General features: G+C 38.8%; 2 protein-coding genes across 9 annotated transcripts in view; both read left to right on the top strand.

Moving 5' to 3' along the window:
• The window catches only part of adck1 (aarF domain containing kinase 1), a 430485-nt gene that overhangs the window by 328878 nt on the left and 85214 nt on the right, over positions 1 to 16393 (top strand). The window lies entirely within an intron of this gene.
• The window catches only part of nrxn3a (neurexin 3a), a 237633-nt gene that overhangs the window by 161154 nt on the left and 60086 nt on the right, over positions 1 to 16393 (top strand). For 6 of the 7 annotated variants that reach the window (XM_051939156.1, XM_051939205.1, XM_051939300.1 and 3 more), the window contains exons 11-18: positions 1340 to 1543; positions 3346 to 3372; positions 7726 to 7845; positions 8121 to 8241; positions 8657 to 8917; positions 11016 to 11206; positions 11373 to 11546; positions 15944 to 16063. In XM_051939156.1, coding sequence (XP_051795116.1) covers positions 1340 to 1543; positions 3346 to 3372; positions 7726 to 7845; positions 8121 to 8241; positions 8657 to 8917; positions 11016 to 11206; positions 11373 to 11546; positions 15944 to 16063 — 1218 coding nt within the window. The remainder of the gene's footprint in view (positions 1 to 1339; positions 1544 to 3345; positions 3373 to 7725; positions 7846 to 8120; positions 8242 to 8656; positions 8918 to 11015; positions 11207 to 11372; positions 11547 to 15943; positions 16064 to 16393) is intronic. The other variant, XM_051939079.1, reaches the window with a different exon arrangement.

The following is a 16393-nucleotide window of genomic DNA, read 5'->3' on the forward strand; positions in this document are numbered from 1 at the left end:
AGGTACGGACCCCTACCCGTAGCATCTGTACTAGAGGTACGGACCCGTTAAGGTCACTGAAGAGCTGGCACCGGTTAACTACTATTTGCTGCACATTACAGGCAGTTTATATGAATGACTTTGACGGCGAACATTGTATAATTTAACCAAAAATACACCGTCTCCTCTCACACTTTAGACAATGTAGTTTTTACGCTTTTAGACGCCGTGTCTAAATTGTTTGAAGTCCAGTTCCTATTAATTAGTTTACCGCGTTCAGTGGTGGAAGCGGCTGACGAACTCCATTGCAAATGTTCCCATTTAATTTCGAACGCTAATTTACAAGATAAAGTTAAGGATGTCGAATATGAAACAAACACTCGTGAATGGTGAGGAGCAGCTCTTTAATTCGGCACGAATTAACAAAAACCACAAACTCGATTTACTGTGATATTGTGAGATTTGTTTGTGGTTATGTAACTTAGCCATTCAACAGAGTCCGCTAACATTAAAGTGACTGACGTGCAGTGTCTGTGTTGACAGACGTAGAAAATACGTCAGGGTTTTGTTTAGGTTGTTAATATGTAATAGTCTGTCGCTACTTTTGAAGGTAAAAAAATACTTGTAGTTTGCTGGCTGTTAGTTCCGCCATTTGTTTTGTTTGCTGTTTGTGCTTTATTAGAACAGGGTCACGTGAATAAAAAGTTTTGCTATTTTTAATAGTAGTGCTGATTTCAACCCCCAAATGTCCGTGAAAAAGACTGTCATGACAGGCTCCGCACGCAGATTCACCTCGAATCAGGAAGCGCCTTCATCAGCGTAGCCGGCTCATTAATATTTATGTACGTTGGATTATCGGCCAATCACGAAGCGCGTTCATCAGCCGGCTCATTAATATTTATGTACGGCTCATTAATATTTATGATAAGGGAAAGTGCCTTATCCGTAGGCCACAGGCTACGGGTACGGGTCCATATCTGTAGACACTACCTTTGTAAAAAGATAGTTATAATAATAATTCCTTAAATGTGAGCATTTTCATAATGTACTTTTTTTGCACTGAAACAAAGAAAGCATTAGGAGTTGTGGTTATTAATAGGTTATTATGTTATAATTTTACTGGTCTGGTCCACTGGAGATCAAACTGGGCTAAATGTGGAACCTGAACTAAGATGAGTTTGACATGGTTGCTTTAGACACTATTCGTGGCATCCACTAAGAAGAAGAATCAGGTTTATAATTTGTTGTCTTGTGTCTCTTTAGTCATTAAACACCGTAGAAGGGTACTTCGTCAGTTCCAGCTGACCTCACTGACTCCAGCCTTACTGGAGTTCTAGCTAACGTTGTGTTTGCTCCGCAGAGGCTTCCATCCTCTCCTACGACGGCAGCATGTACATGAAGGTGGTGATGCCGACCATCATGCACACCGAGGCGGAGGACGTCTCCCTGCGGTTTCGCTCCCAGCGGGCTTACGGCCTCCTCATGGCCACCACCTCCAGAGACTCAGCTGACACCCTCCGGCTGGAGCTGGACGGGGGTCGCGTCAAACTCACGGTCAACCTAGGTATCGTATAGCTCACCCAACCATCTGCCTCTACACCTCCACCTTCACCATGAGACGGTTTACCGTTGAGCGGTAACTTCTTCACTCTCCTCCTCTTACTTTTTCTATCTTTATGTGCACAGTCTTTTCATCAGTTACTCATCACTATGATCCCTGAAGGTTTCTACCAGCTCTAGATTACAGAGTTTGTATATTTCTTGCATGAGTGTTAATGCAGTTTGTGACACAAATAGCCATAGACTGCTTACTGAGTACAGCTATTTACTGAGTAACAAATTATTTTACTTCAGTGGTAAACATGTCTGGCACATCTAGTCACATTCATGTCTTTGTTTACAGAACTTTTGAGACAGTCACAGCACAGTAATCAGATTACACAGTATGATGTAGAGATACTGGGTCCTGTCTAATGAAGCATTTTTACAGACCAGTGTGCTGAGACTTTCTAAGAGGTGATCTCCAGTCCATTATTCAACAGGATATCTGCAGAAGCTTTTCTTGTATCTCTCACTAACCTCATTTTTGTGTCCGGCATTAAATCATTTCTCTGTCACTTTCCTGTCATCTGAAGTGTTTTATTTTCTTTGCTAATGATGGTATCTTTTATGGAAATCTGTGCTTTTTCAAAGTCTCGTTTTTTCTTTCTTTCGTTTACCTGTCAACTCCATTTTCCATCAAGCTTTGTCAAAAGATGGTATTCACCCCTTCAAAGGCCTTAAGCCTGCGGCCCGTCAGGTGAACAGCCCGAGAACAGAGCCCAGCAAAACCAACAGCTGGCTGTGACCCCAAATACTTTAAACACTTCCAATCAGAATGTATGTACGACGTATGACAGTGAAACCTGAGTCACAAACCTCAATTTATATCTTGCTTTTACAGAATGCAGATCAATAAAAAGTCAGAGTAACAGCAGTGTTAGCAGCTATTAACTGTTTCTTAAAGTCACATTTAAATACACATTTCACTGACGATATGATTATTTATGTAAGACTAGATTTAGTCAAACTATCTGGAGCTCTAATTGGGCATTCTGAATTCTTCACCTGTTTTGATCTGTGTGATTTTCTGCAGTACTTTTATTAAAGCGTAAATATTCCTAGCTCTAGTTTCTACTCCAGCTTAGCGATGCCTGAAGGAGTAGGGTTTGATTTGATGGTTGGGGTTCCTGTGCCTCTGCATGGTGCTGGTGCTGATTGGATCGTGGCTGTTTGCTCCCACTTTTCTGTTGCGGTTGACGACACATGAAACCACCGGCCACATGGCGACCAACCCTCACTGTCCTCTCAGCTGCATATGGCAGTTATTCCGGCCTTCTATTTCCCTACCACACTGTTATTGGTTTGACAAAATCCGCTTTTTTTCTGTATGAATTGCAAAAGCATTTGTGGCCCTAAAATGGATTCTGCTACCAACCTGCGGGTGCAGAAGCTTTGGAGTCAGAGATTATGACTTCTTTGATGTGAACACAACAATGTAAATTCAATCAGTCAGTGCAGGGTTGGAAAATCTATGTAGCTGGTACTACAAGTGGCCATTTTACTAGAAATACAGCATCCAAACAGTTAACAAATACAAGCTCTGGCTGCTAAATTCATGCATTGTTTTGTAAGTAATAAATAACATAATGTTGTATTAATTTCATGATTATTTGGCCTAAAGTTAAATCTCCATGTCAGTGGAATAAAATGGCTGCCTTTCTGCATGTGTGCGTCCCCGGAAGGGTGGACTTTTTGTTTTTGGATGTCTGCAGCAGTAACCTTGAAGGATGCAATTTCATCTGTCATTTATTCTTCCCCATCTAGACTGTATCAGGATAAACTGTAACTCCAGTAAGTTAACACTCAAGTTTCATTTTGCTTTCTATTTTGATGGTATGTTGATGTTATTTCTTTGTTTTTTATTTTTGTTTTTTCTTTGGAAAAAGAAATGTATTTTTAAAAATGTAAGTCCTGCACCACACACCAACCTTTTCTAAGATGTGGAGGAAGACATCCATCAGCGGGTTTGAGCTTTAATTCAGCAGAAAGCAACAGAAATAGACAATAACAGACTATTGTGTTATGCATAGATAGACATAGATGTAGATATAGATACAGATATATAGATAAAGATATTTAGATAGGCATAAAATGTAATATTGCAATATGCATTTCAGTACAGCTTGTTTTTCAATTTGCAATTACAAAATTAGGACTCATAAAGTAGAATCATAATCAGTGGCATTAGGTGACTACAGAGTGAGAGAAAGGTTTAGTTGTAGCAAAATGCCAAAATGCAACTAAGGTTTATTATCTAGTAGATGAAACCACATCAGATGCAAAATACTAAGTCAAATATCTGATTCTGTAAACTCTTTATTCTCAGTTACAGAGACACTTGGATAATCCATGAATGTTTTAGTGCTGTAGATGAAGTGGTTTGACTCTGTCTTTTAGGTGGACCTGTTAGGGCTTCATAGCTTTATATCTCTGACAAAACTTAGTATCGTAACTAAAGACTCCTTTTTCGAACACACAAGACAATACGGTTCCTTCCACTCATTATTCTTAATTATAAAGAGTGAATAAATGGTAAAACATTGTATGATAACACACCGATAAATATTGGTAATCAGTTCTCACCCTGATTTCATCTTCAACACTGACTCTGTTTGGCCAAAACATCCACATATTCAGACTCTGGATCAGTGCTGCTTTAGAAGGCTGCTGATTTCAGGGAAATTCCAACATCCAGTATTAACATGGCTGAAAGTGTTAAAACCTTCCATGACAACATTAACTGAAACTCACCATCACCCAAAACAGATGGAACAGTACCCCTGATTTAGTCACAGCAGAAGGATTGGATTATCTTAGTACTGAGTTTATGAGTTGAATTAAATGGTAGGCCAGTAACGCTTTGTTACACATCCCATAAAGAATCAATAAGTTAATTAATTTATACTGCATATGAATGTGGCAGAGCTAACAACATGTGGATTCAAATAGTGTCTAAAATTACTAAAGAAACTGGATTATTAACCTTCGACACCCAGAACATTATTACACTGACTTAAAAAAAAAAACTATGAATCATTCATAGTTTGTATACATTCCTATTCCAAACCCACACAATTAGACACTTTAGAACCGGACTATTAGATGACAGAGTAGTGTTATGTCGTAGACAAGTGACTTCCAAAATTGGACTTGGATTTCCATGATGTTTCTGTATTCTTGTGAGAATTAAAAATCAAAGTTGTGAGGTTAAGCTATTGACGTAGCTCTGGTGAATCACTGAATTCTCTTTGCCTCTAAGGTGTCAGCTACTGCTTTCTAATGCTGTCCTTACTCAGTAGGAATTGCTTTTACTCATGTGGAGGCCGTAGAGATCTTTGCCTCATCCATGTTATTTTAACATGATATAGCTGTGCAAAACAACAGGAGTACAGTGACAATCAAAACTGTACAACCTTGTGAAGACATTTTAATGATGCCAAAGAAATTTACTGAAAACATATCAATTAAATCCTTGGTTTCTTTCTCCAATAAGGTGAATAAACCAATTGTTGAACCTCCAGTGTCTCTATTTAAAGACTTCCTCTAGTATAATCTAGTGGTTGACATGTCCATTTAGGGGATTTTATGTGCTTGAATATAAATAATGAGTGAAATAAACAGTTAGTGCCATATTGCTGAGCATTTTCAACTGAAACTCTTTTTCAATGGCAGTGTCAGAAACACAGATTCAGACTTTTGGTCTAGTTTGCAGATGTGTTATGTTTGGCTGAGTTGCTCCAATGTTTCAACCACTGAAGATGTGGAGACTTCATAGATCTGCCCCATCTGGAGACAGACGGTAGAGTTATTTAAGTTACTGGGAATATTTCTATGGAAAAAAACCCACGTAGACATGGAAAATATTTTATTTAATTATTGACCACAATTGGACTTTAACAATACAAATTTTTAGCCTTTATGACATCCACTAAACTTTTACAGTGTCTTCTCAGGATTTCCGATAGATTTTTGAGCTGCCGCTGCTTTCTTTAAATCCAACCAACAGTCCGTGATGCCGTTCACTTTTTTTTCACATTTATCAGTTCCTGAAGCAAAACAACCCACAGCAGGTGTTTAACGGGGTGATTTCCTCGTCTGTTGAAAATGTCAGACTTTCCTTTTTATCTTCTTCCCCAACCCAGAAAAGGTTGCTGCTCTGCCATGACTTTTAAACATGTGATGCTCCCGACTATTTCTCGAAAATCTCCCTTTTTGGTGTGATGAAAGAATGATATCAAACCCCAGTTAGTGTGGTTGCAAGATTCCCAAAAGCAAATCAGAAAGATCCCATCACACATTTTTTTCTATTTGACATAGAATACACGTTTCAACTTACACACATTTAAAAGGCAGAGCAAACTGAGTGTCCAACCGTACTAACTCAGCAGGTTTTAAATGTTTTGAATGCAACTGTTTCTGTCCAACTAAAGTGACAACATTTAATTTCTATAGTTTTAGGATGTGGTCAATAAATAGATGCACGCCCATGTGTGCAGATATGACATGACTACAAATGTTATAATACAGCTCATTTAGGCATAAAAAGTGGAAAATGGCAATGATAAATCTACCATGTGAGAATTGTCCTGAATCTCCAAAAGCAGCTCTGATGGAGCTTTGGACTCCTTCTGAGAATGGCTGCTTGATTTCCAACACTTTGAGCAGATAAATATGTAATCCGGAAACATTACTTATCGCTTATGTATCCATCGTATCTGAAAATATATTTTGTTCCACGATGTCTGTGTCAAGTCTACAGTTATTTGATAAAGTAAAGGGAAATAATTAATACACACAATTGTGACCAACAAATATTTGAGTGATGTTTCAGCAAAACCCAGATTAGATTCTGTAGTAAGTGACATTATAGGGAATAATCCCACACTCCAGTGTTACAGGCTCTGTTTTAATCACATTAATAGTTATGATTGACAGTGGAGTTCAGATACTAGAGACTCCTGTCGCATCTTAACTTAGATGTCAACACTGCTTCTTCATTTTAAACATGTACACTACCATTCTAAAGTTTGGGGTCATCCAGAGAATTCCATGTTTTCCATGAAAACTCCCACTTTTATCCATGTACTATCATAACTGCACAAGGGTTTTCTAATCATCAATGAGCCTTTCAACACCATTAGCTAACACAATGTAGCATTAGAACACAGGAGTGATGGTTGCTGGAAATGTTCCTCTGTACCCCTATGGAGATATTCCATTAAAAATCAGCTGTTTCCAGCTAGAATAGTCATTTACCACATTGACGATGTCTACTTTTGAATGGTAGTGTAGATTTTGTGCTTAAATCCAACAAAACCTCTCCAGAACAGTCAGATTCATCCTGCCAGTAGAAGCATCAGATCTGAAGACACTTAAAAGTACAAGAAAACAGAAGACTACTTTCCTCTCAGCTTTGATGCAGTTTAAAAAGTCCACAGACCTTGAAGAATCAATATCTCTTTTGGATGATCCTGAAGAACAGCATGTTTAGTTGATTAGTTTGGTTTAATTACTAGTTCGTATTTGTTCTTAAGAACCTGTGAAGGACTTCCTGGAGGCTACATGTGCTACGTTTCAGCAAACCTTTCTTCAAATAAGAAAACACAGATGCTGTCACGTAATGGATCAAACATAACATGGTTAGAAAAAATGTCATTTCATCTATAATAAAACAGCATAGAATTGTATTTCATTTTATATTGGACTAGTGATGTATTAGCCTTCCATTCAATGGTCAGAAAAAATCATGAAGAGGGAACCAAAGCAGCAAAGGGCAGGAAGAAGTGAAAGGAAAAGATTTCTATAAGCCTACAATGGGTAAAAGCAATTTTTAAAAATGTAGTTGTCCTTTCTCTGTTCAAATTCCTAGAGAGCCATGACCCTGTTCAGCAGCGTAGCAGTCTCATTTTTCAGGAAGATGTCAAGTATTCTGTATATTTTCACTGTATAATTTACTGACTAAACCAAACCTTTGTTTCCCAAAGGAGTAAGATTTAGTTCAAAATTTATCATTTTCAGTAATTAACAAGCTACGAAGCAGCTTGTAGAACTCCTGTCGATGTTTTCAGACAGCCTGGTGGGGAAACAAAGGTTTGGTTTTAGCCTCAGGATGTCCTTAACTTTGTGACTGACCATTGTTCTCAGGCAAGGGACCGGAGACCCTGTATGCCGGGCAAAAGCTCAATGATAATGAATGGCATACAGTGCGTGTGGTGCGCCGCGGCAAAACCTACAAGCTAACGGTTGACGATGATGTAGCAGAAGGTACTTACTTGCACAACTGGAAATGTTCTCAGAGTTGCTTTGTCACCATGCTGTGGTGTGTTAGCATAGACAGCCGATAGCTTCAGTGTGTAATTATAGCACAAAGACAGCACGTAGATATGTGATCATTAGTGACAGTTTGCATTCATCTAATACTGTTAATGTAATTTTCTCCTTAAATCAGCCCTTTTGTGTTAGTGTCAGACAGTGTTCTCTTTTCTTTTCGTTTTTTGTCTTTCTTTTCAACCCATCCCCTCCACCCTCCCCATCTCCAGGCCAAATGGTGGGTGACCACACTCGTCTGGAGTTCCACAACATTGAGACAGGCATCATGACGGAGCGCCGCTTTGTTTCCAGCATCCCGTCCAGCTTCATCGGACATCTGCAGAGCCTTAGGTACTCTGAACACTGTGGTTTTTTTGAATGAATATTTCCTTTACGAAGTCTCAGTCATCACTTATTTCACATTAGCAATGAATCATATCACAAGTTACAGCATATTTACTCAGCAGTCTCTCAATGAAAAGATGGAAAAGGTTCGGGAACACTGAGTAGCTAAAGACCAAGACAAAATGAATTATTACCACTGCTTTCAGTTTGTTAGCTGCTTTTGGAGTTATGCTGCCCCCAAATACCTACAAAAATTAAAAACGTCAGCTTTGTTCTCTTAGCAAGCAAACTCGCCTTAACTGTAAATCTAACATTTAGCTCAGGCTGTCCTGTGTACTCATAGCTGCCCTTAAACAATGTGTTTGTAAGAACTTATTTTTTAAGATGGTCATTTCAAGTGCTTTCCTTTCACATTCCTCAGATTTAACGGCATGCTCTACATTGACCTGTGCAAGAACGGTGATATCGATTATTGTGAGCTAAATGCTCGCTTTGGGATTCGTTCCATTATCGCCGACCCTGTTACCTTTAAATCCAAGAGCAGCTACCTGAGCCTGGCCACGCTACAGGCCTACACATCCATGCACCTCTTCTTCCAGTTCAAGACCACCTCCCCAGACGGCTTCATACTCTTCAACTCTGGAGACGGCAATGATTTTATCGCCGTGGAACTGGTTAAAGGGTACGTTTCTGAAAGGATTCTTGTTCTTGTTTTGTGCAACAAAACCTTGAAGGTTCAACAGTAACATTAATTATTCACAAATATAACTGGACATCATTTTTATTAGTACAGTAGAATACTCATATGATGATCCACAAACCATGTGGTGTGTGTGAGGGCTTGTGGTGATGAATCTACAGACAATAATCAACTGATTCTCCCAGCTACCTGATCTTTACATTGAGTTCGACCTCATTTTTTGGCTTGCAGTAGCTGTGTTGATTCACTCCCAAAAACAGCTTCTACCTGCTGACCTGAAACTTGCATAGATACAGTTAGAAAGCAGAAACAAAACTAAAAGCAGGGAGAATACTGGACTTAAATGTATCAGATGGACAAAGCCTGAACTCTTAATGACTGATATCACTGTAACAGCAGCAAGTTTTCACAGTTTGTTTCTCTCGCCCACAAATGGTCAAAACAGCCAGTTATTCTAGGTTCCAGTGGTTTAGATTTTCTCAGGTTTAGTCACAATGAACAGTACTGGATCTCAGTAGGTAGGTTACAGCAACATTTCAGTTTGACGGTGACACAGCAGGTGTCCAGCATCCCCAGGTTCTCGCTTTCATTCAAAGAGATAAAACACCCAGTTTGTGTCTGGAGACATGTGGACCCACTGGTTCTGTTTTGAACATGATTTAAGGAAGACAAAGTGGATTCAGGACTCTTCGTGCCTTCATAAAGATGGAAGAAGAGAAGACAGTGAAGTCTGGAAAATGAATACAGTTATGGTTACTTGAATCATTAATCCTCTTTTCACAATGGCTTGTCCCCAGGATATATCACACTTAGAGCTGTAGTCTGTTACTATGGCAACATATCAGACCCGCTTAGTTCCAAAATACCCATAATTCACTTTGCCCAACCTCAGTGGTTCAGATTAACTCATGTTTGTGCCTCTCCTCTCCCACTGACACTATGTTTGCTTGCCTGGTCCAAAAACAGAGGAAAATCCAGAGTTCATGAAGATATGAAATTGTCACACCACAGCTAGTGTTAGTCTTTACTTCACTTGCCATTAAAGCTGTGATCAAATGTTGAAATAGGCTGCAATGCCTTTATGACCGATTACATAATTCCCATGGTTTTTGTGATTTTCTGGCATTTATCTAATGCTGTGACATCTGAGGTCTCCCTTGTTCATGATCAAAGTTCCAAAACCTGAGATGAATCTACACTACCGTTCAAAAGTCTGTGGTCACTTGGAAAAACAGTTTTTTTCAATGCAGATCACATGAAATGAATGATAAATCCAGTGTAGACATTGTTAATGTGGTAAATGACTATTGTATCTGGAAACAGCTGATTTTTAATGGAATATCTCCATAGGGGTACAGAGGAACATTTCCAGCAACCATCACTCCTGTGTTCTAATGCTACATTGTGTTAGCTAATGGTGCTGAAAGGCTCATTGATGGTTAGAAAACCCTTGTGCAGTTATGTTAGCACATGGATAAAAGTGGGAGGTTTCATGGAAAATATGAAATTGTCTGAATGACCCCAGACTTTTCAACAGTCATGTACATATTAAAGCATTATTTACTAAAAAGACTCCATTGTAAGTCAGAGGTTCAAGCTTCAGTCTTCTCTAAATGAACTAAATGTACTTCCTCTTAAAAAATGATCCATGCCTATTTCAGATTGAATTGGGGCTTTAATATATACTGTATGTTATAAAGAAGTTCACATTTTGAGCAGAGAAAGAGTAAAAAATAATAAGTGAAATTGAATTGCTGCAGGTTATTTCTGTAGCCTCCAGACTTCCAGAAGGTGTCCAACAGAGCAGAATGAGGTTACTGGGGAAGAGAAAGGAGCTGAAACCACCTTTTTAGATAGAGGCTGAACGAAGTTGTTATAGAAATAGTCACTACAACAATATGGACTTTTTGAGCTGCAATTCATGCAAAGACACGTCCATAGCACAGACTGAAAGAACAGAAATGTTTATGAGGATCATATTTTTGATTCAGAGCCACCAGTTTATGAACATTTTCAAGAATATCTTTGAAAACATAAAATTTCTTAGGAAATCTGTAAGTCATTGCCTTCTTTCTTGCAGATACATCCACTATGTCTTTGACCTTGGAAATGGGCCCAACCTCATCAAGGGGAAAAGTGAACGGGCACTAAATGACAACCAGTGGCACAATGTGGCCATCACTCGAGACAACAGCAACACCCACACACTGAAAGTAGACGCTATAGCCACCAGCCAGAGCATCAACGGGGCCAAGAACCTGGACCTGAAAGGTAGGCTCAGGATCAGACCTGTCCATTCATTCAGATACTTTTAGGTTTGTTTTGTCCTATCACATCTGACAGCTTTAGACAGAAATGCACATAAGTATTTTTCCCTGCCTTTTCCCCTACAAGTCATTTTAAGATGACATAACTGCATGTTTTTTCAATGCCACAGGTGATCTGTTCATCGCAGGACTTGGTCCAGGCATGTACGGCAACCTGCCTAAACTGGTGGCTTCCAGAGAAGGCTTCCAGGGCTGCTTGGCGTCAGTGGACCTCAACGGTCGCCTGCCGGATCTCCTCAATGACGCCTTGTTTCGCAGCGGGCAGATTGAGCGTGGATGTGAAGGTACACCGTCCCTCAGATCTCAGCCTGATTTAGACTACTACAACACAAACTTCAACTCCAACTTCAGCTCCAGCAGCCCGTTCTTCCTGCTCAATGCAAACGGTAGCTCCTCAGCTCTGCATCCTTATGGGAGTCGCTCCATCTTATTAACTGTACTCGTCACCTCGCTCGCCCACTGCTAGAGTCCGACCAAACATCCAGCACTTCCTCAGCTACACCACACGTTATCGGCCACATTGGTCGTCCACTGACAGTGCCGTCACATTCACTATTAGAGACGTTCTAGCCAGTGCAGCGACATAACAAAGCCCCAGGTGCTCTATTTTTTATCTGTTGTGCTTTTGTAAAGGTATTTTTTCAGAATGATGTGACTGTCTACGGTCTCAAACGATATAATCAGTATATAAAAGCAGATACTACAGAGATTCTATTGAGCCTGTTTCAGATGTGTGGTACAGAGATAGAGCAAATTTTGGTCCTAAAGTTAGTATTTATCTATTTAAATCTATTAAAAAGCCCTTTACTAAGCCCCGCCCCTTTAATTACAGAGGCTACGATTTTCCATTCTTGCCCTCTGTCCATATCAATGATAAAACTGACAGATGTAGAGGACATTTGGAGTCATTTTAAAACAAGTGGTCCTGGACACAAGTAGACCTGAGCAGCTTGTCATTTTTGTGAAGGTTTTATGGATTCTTCTACGTGCTCCAACTAACTTTAATCAACTCTGTGAATTGGCTAAAACTAGAGATGAGCATTTTAGGGTGTATGCATGATGTCATGAGAAGTCTCTGTAATTAGGCAAGGATGTGTCAGTGATGTAACCATTGAGCCCCACAAAACAAAGCAGGATAATAAGATGCTAGCACAGTTTTGACACAACCTGTTGATGTTTGAGGAGTGCAGGCCCTGCTTACCAGCAGTTACAGTTACATATATAACAGAAAAAAAAATGGATTCAGCCCACCCTGTGAACAAGCCTTAACTTCTGGACACCAGTTTACTCTTCTAGGTAGGTGTAGCTAACCTTTGTTATGCTTACAATCTCTGTTTCTGGTTGGGGTTTAGCAAACGGACAACTAAAACAATGCGTCTATGAATTTGGATGCACAGTTTCAGCAGCATTAATATTCTGCATCAGGCCATACATGGACTCCTGTCCACAGTTTGTTCACACAGCAAAACTTGCCAAACGTTTTAATGTTCTGTGTTCATCTCCAGTTGTTCAGAACTGTTCTGTAGCTACATCAAAATGGGCTGTCGAAACATTTTGCACAAGCAAGCAAACGTCACTGTGGACAAAATGTTTCCATCTTTCTGTGCAAGTTGTGCATTTTGTGTGGCTGTTTTTGTCATCCCCTGAAGGTTCTGGGATCTTCCATCTTCCACAACCTGTTCTCGTTTGCATGGAGCTCATTTTCTGTACAGCAGTTTTTCTTATGCTTGCCATATCATTGAGTCTACTGTATGTTTTTTAACATTACCTTACAGAGCCCCACTTCTGACCGACGAATGTGTTAGTTGACATTTCATTTAAATCCTAACAGAAAACAACAGTATGTGTACTGTACTGTCCTCCTTGCTGTGACTATTTAAAGGATTGAGAACGATGTTTTCATTGTACTGTATGCACTGCAAGAAAGTAATGGTTGATTTACTTTATTTTTCCAAATAAAATCTCATCAATCACAGTTGGTCTTGTCCATGGCATTCTAATGTCTCATTTTTCTGTGTGCTTGTATAATTTTGTATAGTTTCCTTCCTTTCTTTCTTTTGTTGCAACACATCATGATCAGCTGATTAATCATGTGAGCTGTTTATCCATCATTACAAGCTTTCATCACATAGAGTGGATTTGTGTTTCTTCAGCCAGTGAGCCTTTATCAAAGCCCATTTGTGATTAGTGATCTGATGGTTCAGGCTGCAGCAGTACTCTGGACCATCACTAGATGGCGATGCTGCACTGCTGGTAAACACTTAGAAGAAGCACCACCAATAAGTTTCCCCATCTTACATTAAATCCTGAACCAGATCAGTGGATCAAATAGAGATGTTGGAGCTGCACGATATTCTTGCATTGTAAGTCATTCAGAGTTTGCATCCCTTCTCACTGGTCCTGAGCACCACTTAAACAGGTAAGTTTCCACACATTTACTCCATTTGAATAAGATGAGTAGATGTTGGGGGACAGTTTGTCTGCTATTGTGAAAACTTTAGTACATTATTTTTCAACCTGGATATAATAGAAAACTTACTTTATTGTTAACCACAAATAAAAACTGAATCTTTGAAAGCAAAATGTATAATTATAATAATAATGACAAAAATAAGGCAGCAAAATATAACAGACACGTCATAAAATCCTTAAACACCTGCAGCACTATGTTGATGTATAAAACCAACACAGTGTTGGAAAAGACTGAAAGAAATAAAAGACTGTTCAAAGGAAAGTTAAATTCAGCTACAGTCTTTAGGGTATTTTCAGAACATACTGCAATATATAATATGTATTGATAAACACTAATTTGAATGGTTGGGTTGACAAAGTAATCTTCACAATGGCATCAAACTAATTATTATTAATAATTTAAACCCAGTTGAGTTAACTAAATTTAACTGAGTTTTCTTCAGGCTGAGATGAGGATTTCCAGGCCCTCACTGATCTAAACATCTTGACAGTGTCAACAGTTAAGACTGGAAAGTAAAATCTCCTTTGAGTTTAGAAGAAAAGCTAATTCCTTATTTTAGGGAGGAACAGAAACAACCACGACCGAATAAAACATGTATCAGATACAAATGGGGAGTGTCACATTTTATGGCTGAAACACGGCTAAATACACCACCTGTGTCCCCTCATATAACCCCAATAAGCTCACATGTATGGTGTTGGCAAGAGCAATTTACTTTTAAAATGTCTCTGTCCAGAAAACACATTCCATATCCAGGTTTGAAATATAAGATTCTCTAAAGCTGGTGAGGAAGCGGTCGGGGTTCAGTTACACATCTTACAGGTGTTTTAGAACATCCAGAGCAATGATTAATCTTGGAATAAAGAATAGTTATTGAGTATTTAGTTACAAATATTCTAGTACAAGGAGTGGTAAATTCATTTTAATATTATCATATTATATAGTTTATCAGATATGTTGTTTCATATAACATACAAATCACTCATTACAGTGAGCAGGGTGAGGAGCCCTTTTAGTCTGTTCCAGGAGATGATGAAGAAAAAAAAGCGAGATAAGGTTTTGTGACAAAACAATAAGACAACACTGACCCAACACAAAAACTGTGATGCTGAATATATACACACACATTACTGTTCAAAAGTTTTGGGTCACTTAGAAATATTCTTATGATTAAAAGAAAATCATTTTTTTTAAATTAAAGATTACATTAAATGAATGTTAAATCCAGTGTAGACATTGTTAATGTGGTAAATGACTATTCTATCTGGAAACGGCTGATTTTTAATGGAATATCTCCATAGGGGTACAGAGGAACATTTCCAGCAACCATCACTCCTGTGTTCTAATGCTACATTGTGTTAGCTAATGGTGCTGAAAGGCTCATTGATGATTAGAAAACCCTTGTGCAGTTATGTTAGCACATGGATAAAAGTGGGAGTTTTCATGGAAAACATGGAATTCTCTGGATGACCCCAAACTTTTGATAAGTAGTATAATCTATCTATCTATACATACATACATATATACATATATATACTTGTAATGCTATGAAGAAGTGGTTTTGAATATATATATATAGATAGATAGATAGATAGATAGATAGATAGATAGATAGATAGATATATACATATATATAATATATATAAGTTGTTATATATGTGTATATAGATAGATAGATAGATAGATAGATAGACAGATAGATACATAGATACATAGATACATAGATACATAAAACTACAAAACCAGGCTTTGAATTCACAGGGTTAATGACATTAAATAAATCATTTACAAAACAACAGCAACAAAACATTATAGTCACCTAACTGTTATTTTACAGAATGTCCAGTTGTAGTTCTAAACTAAACCACCGTCTCTGTAGCCTCCTAAGGCCTGAGACCTGGTTGGTCTGCATTTTAGATTCTAGTTATTTGGGATAAGAAGTAACCAATAAATATAATAAAATCAGATAATATCTAATATCTCACTATTATTATTATTATTATTATTATTATTATTATTATTATTATTATTATTAACAATACGCCTATTAACAATATGTGTATTTCAGGTCTTAGGAGGTTACAAAAGGCTCTGGGCTGAGCTTCCTCTGGATTATTGTTCAGACGGTGAATCTTAAAGCCTGTTTTGTGTTTGTTTCCTGTGTGTTGTGTGTCTGGTGTTGCTGTGGTATTTGTTGGACTTCCACAGGTCCCAGCACCACCTGTCAGGAGGACTCCTGTGCCAACATGGGTATCTGCATCCAGCAGTGGGAGAACTACACCTGCGACTGCTCCATGACCTCCTACACCGGCACACAGTGCAACGACCGTAAGTCCTGCTGTCAGATATCTGGTGTCAGGCTCATCTGACTCTTGGATGGTTGGAATGATCAGGAGCAGCTGTGGCTCAGGTGGTAGAGCAGGTTGTCAGCAGAAGGTTGGAGGTCCAATCCCCCGCCTTTCTGCATTCAGAAGTGCCTTTGAGCAAGACAGTTAACCTGAAGGTGCTCCTGGTGGCAGACACCTTGCACAGCAGGTGTCTCCATTGGTGTGTGAATGGGTGAATGGGAAAGATATAAGTGCAGACCATTTACCATGCAGACCATAAAGAAAGTTCATCTAACTTGGTTGCATCTGTAGCATCATACTTCTGTGTAGA

This window comes from Acanthochromis polyacanthus, chromosome 1 (genome assembly GCF_021347895.1).
Source record: "Acanthochromis polyacanthus isolate Apoly-LR-REF ecotype Palm Island chromosome 1, KAUST_Apoly_ChrSc, whole genome shotgun sequence".
NCBI lineage: Eukaryota > Metazoa > Chordata > Actinopteri > Pomacentridae > Acanthochromis > Acanthochromis polyacanthus.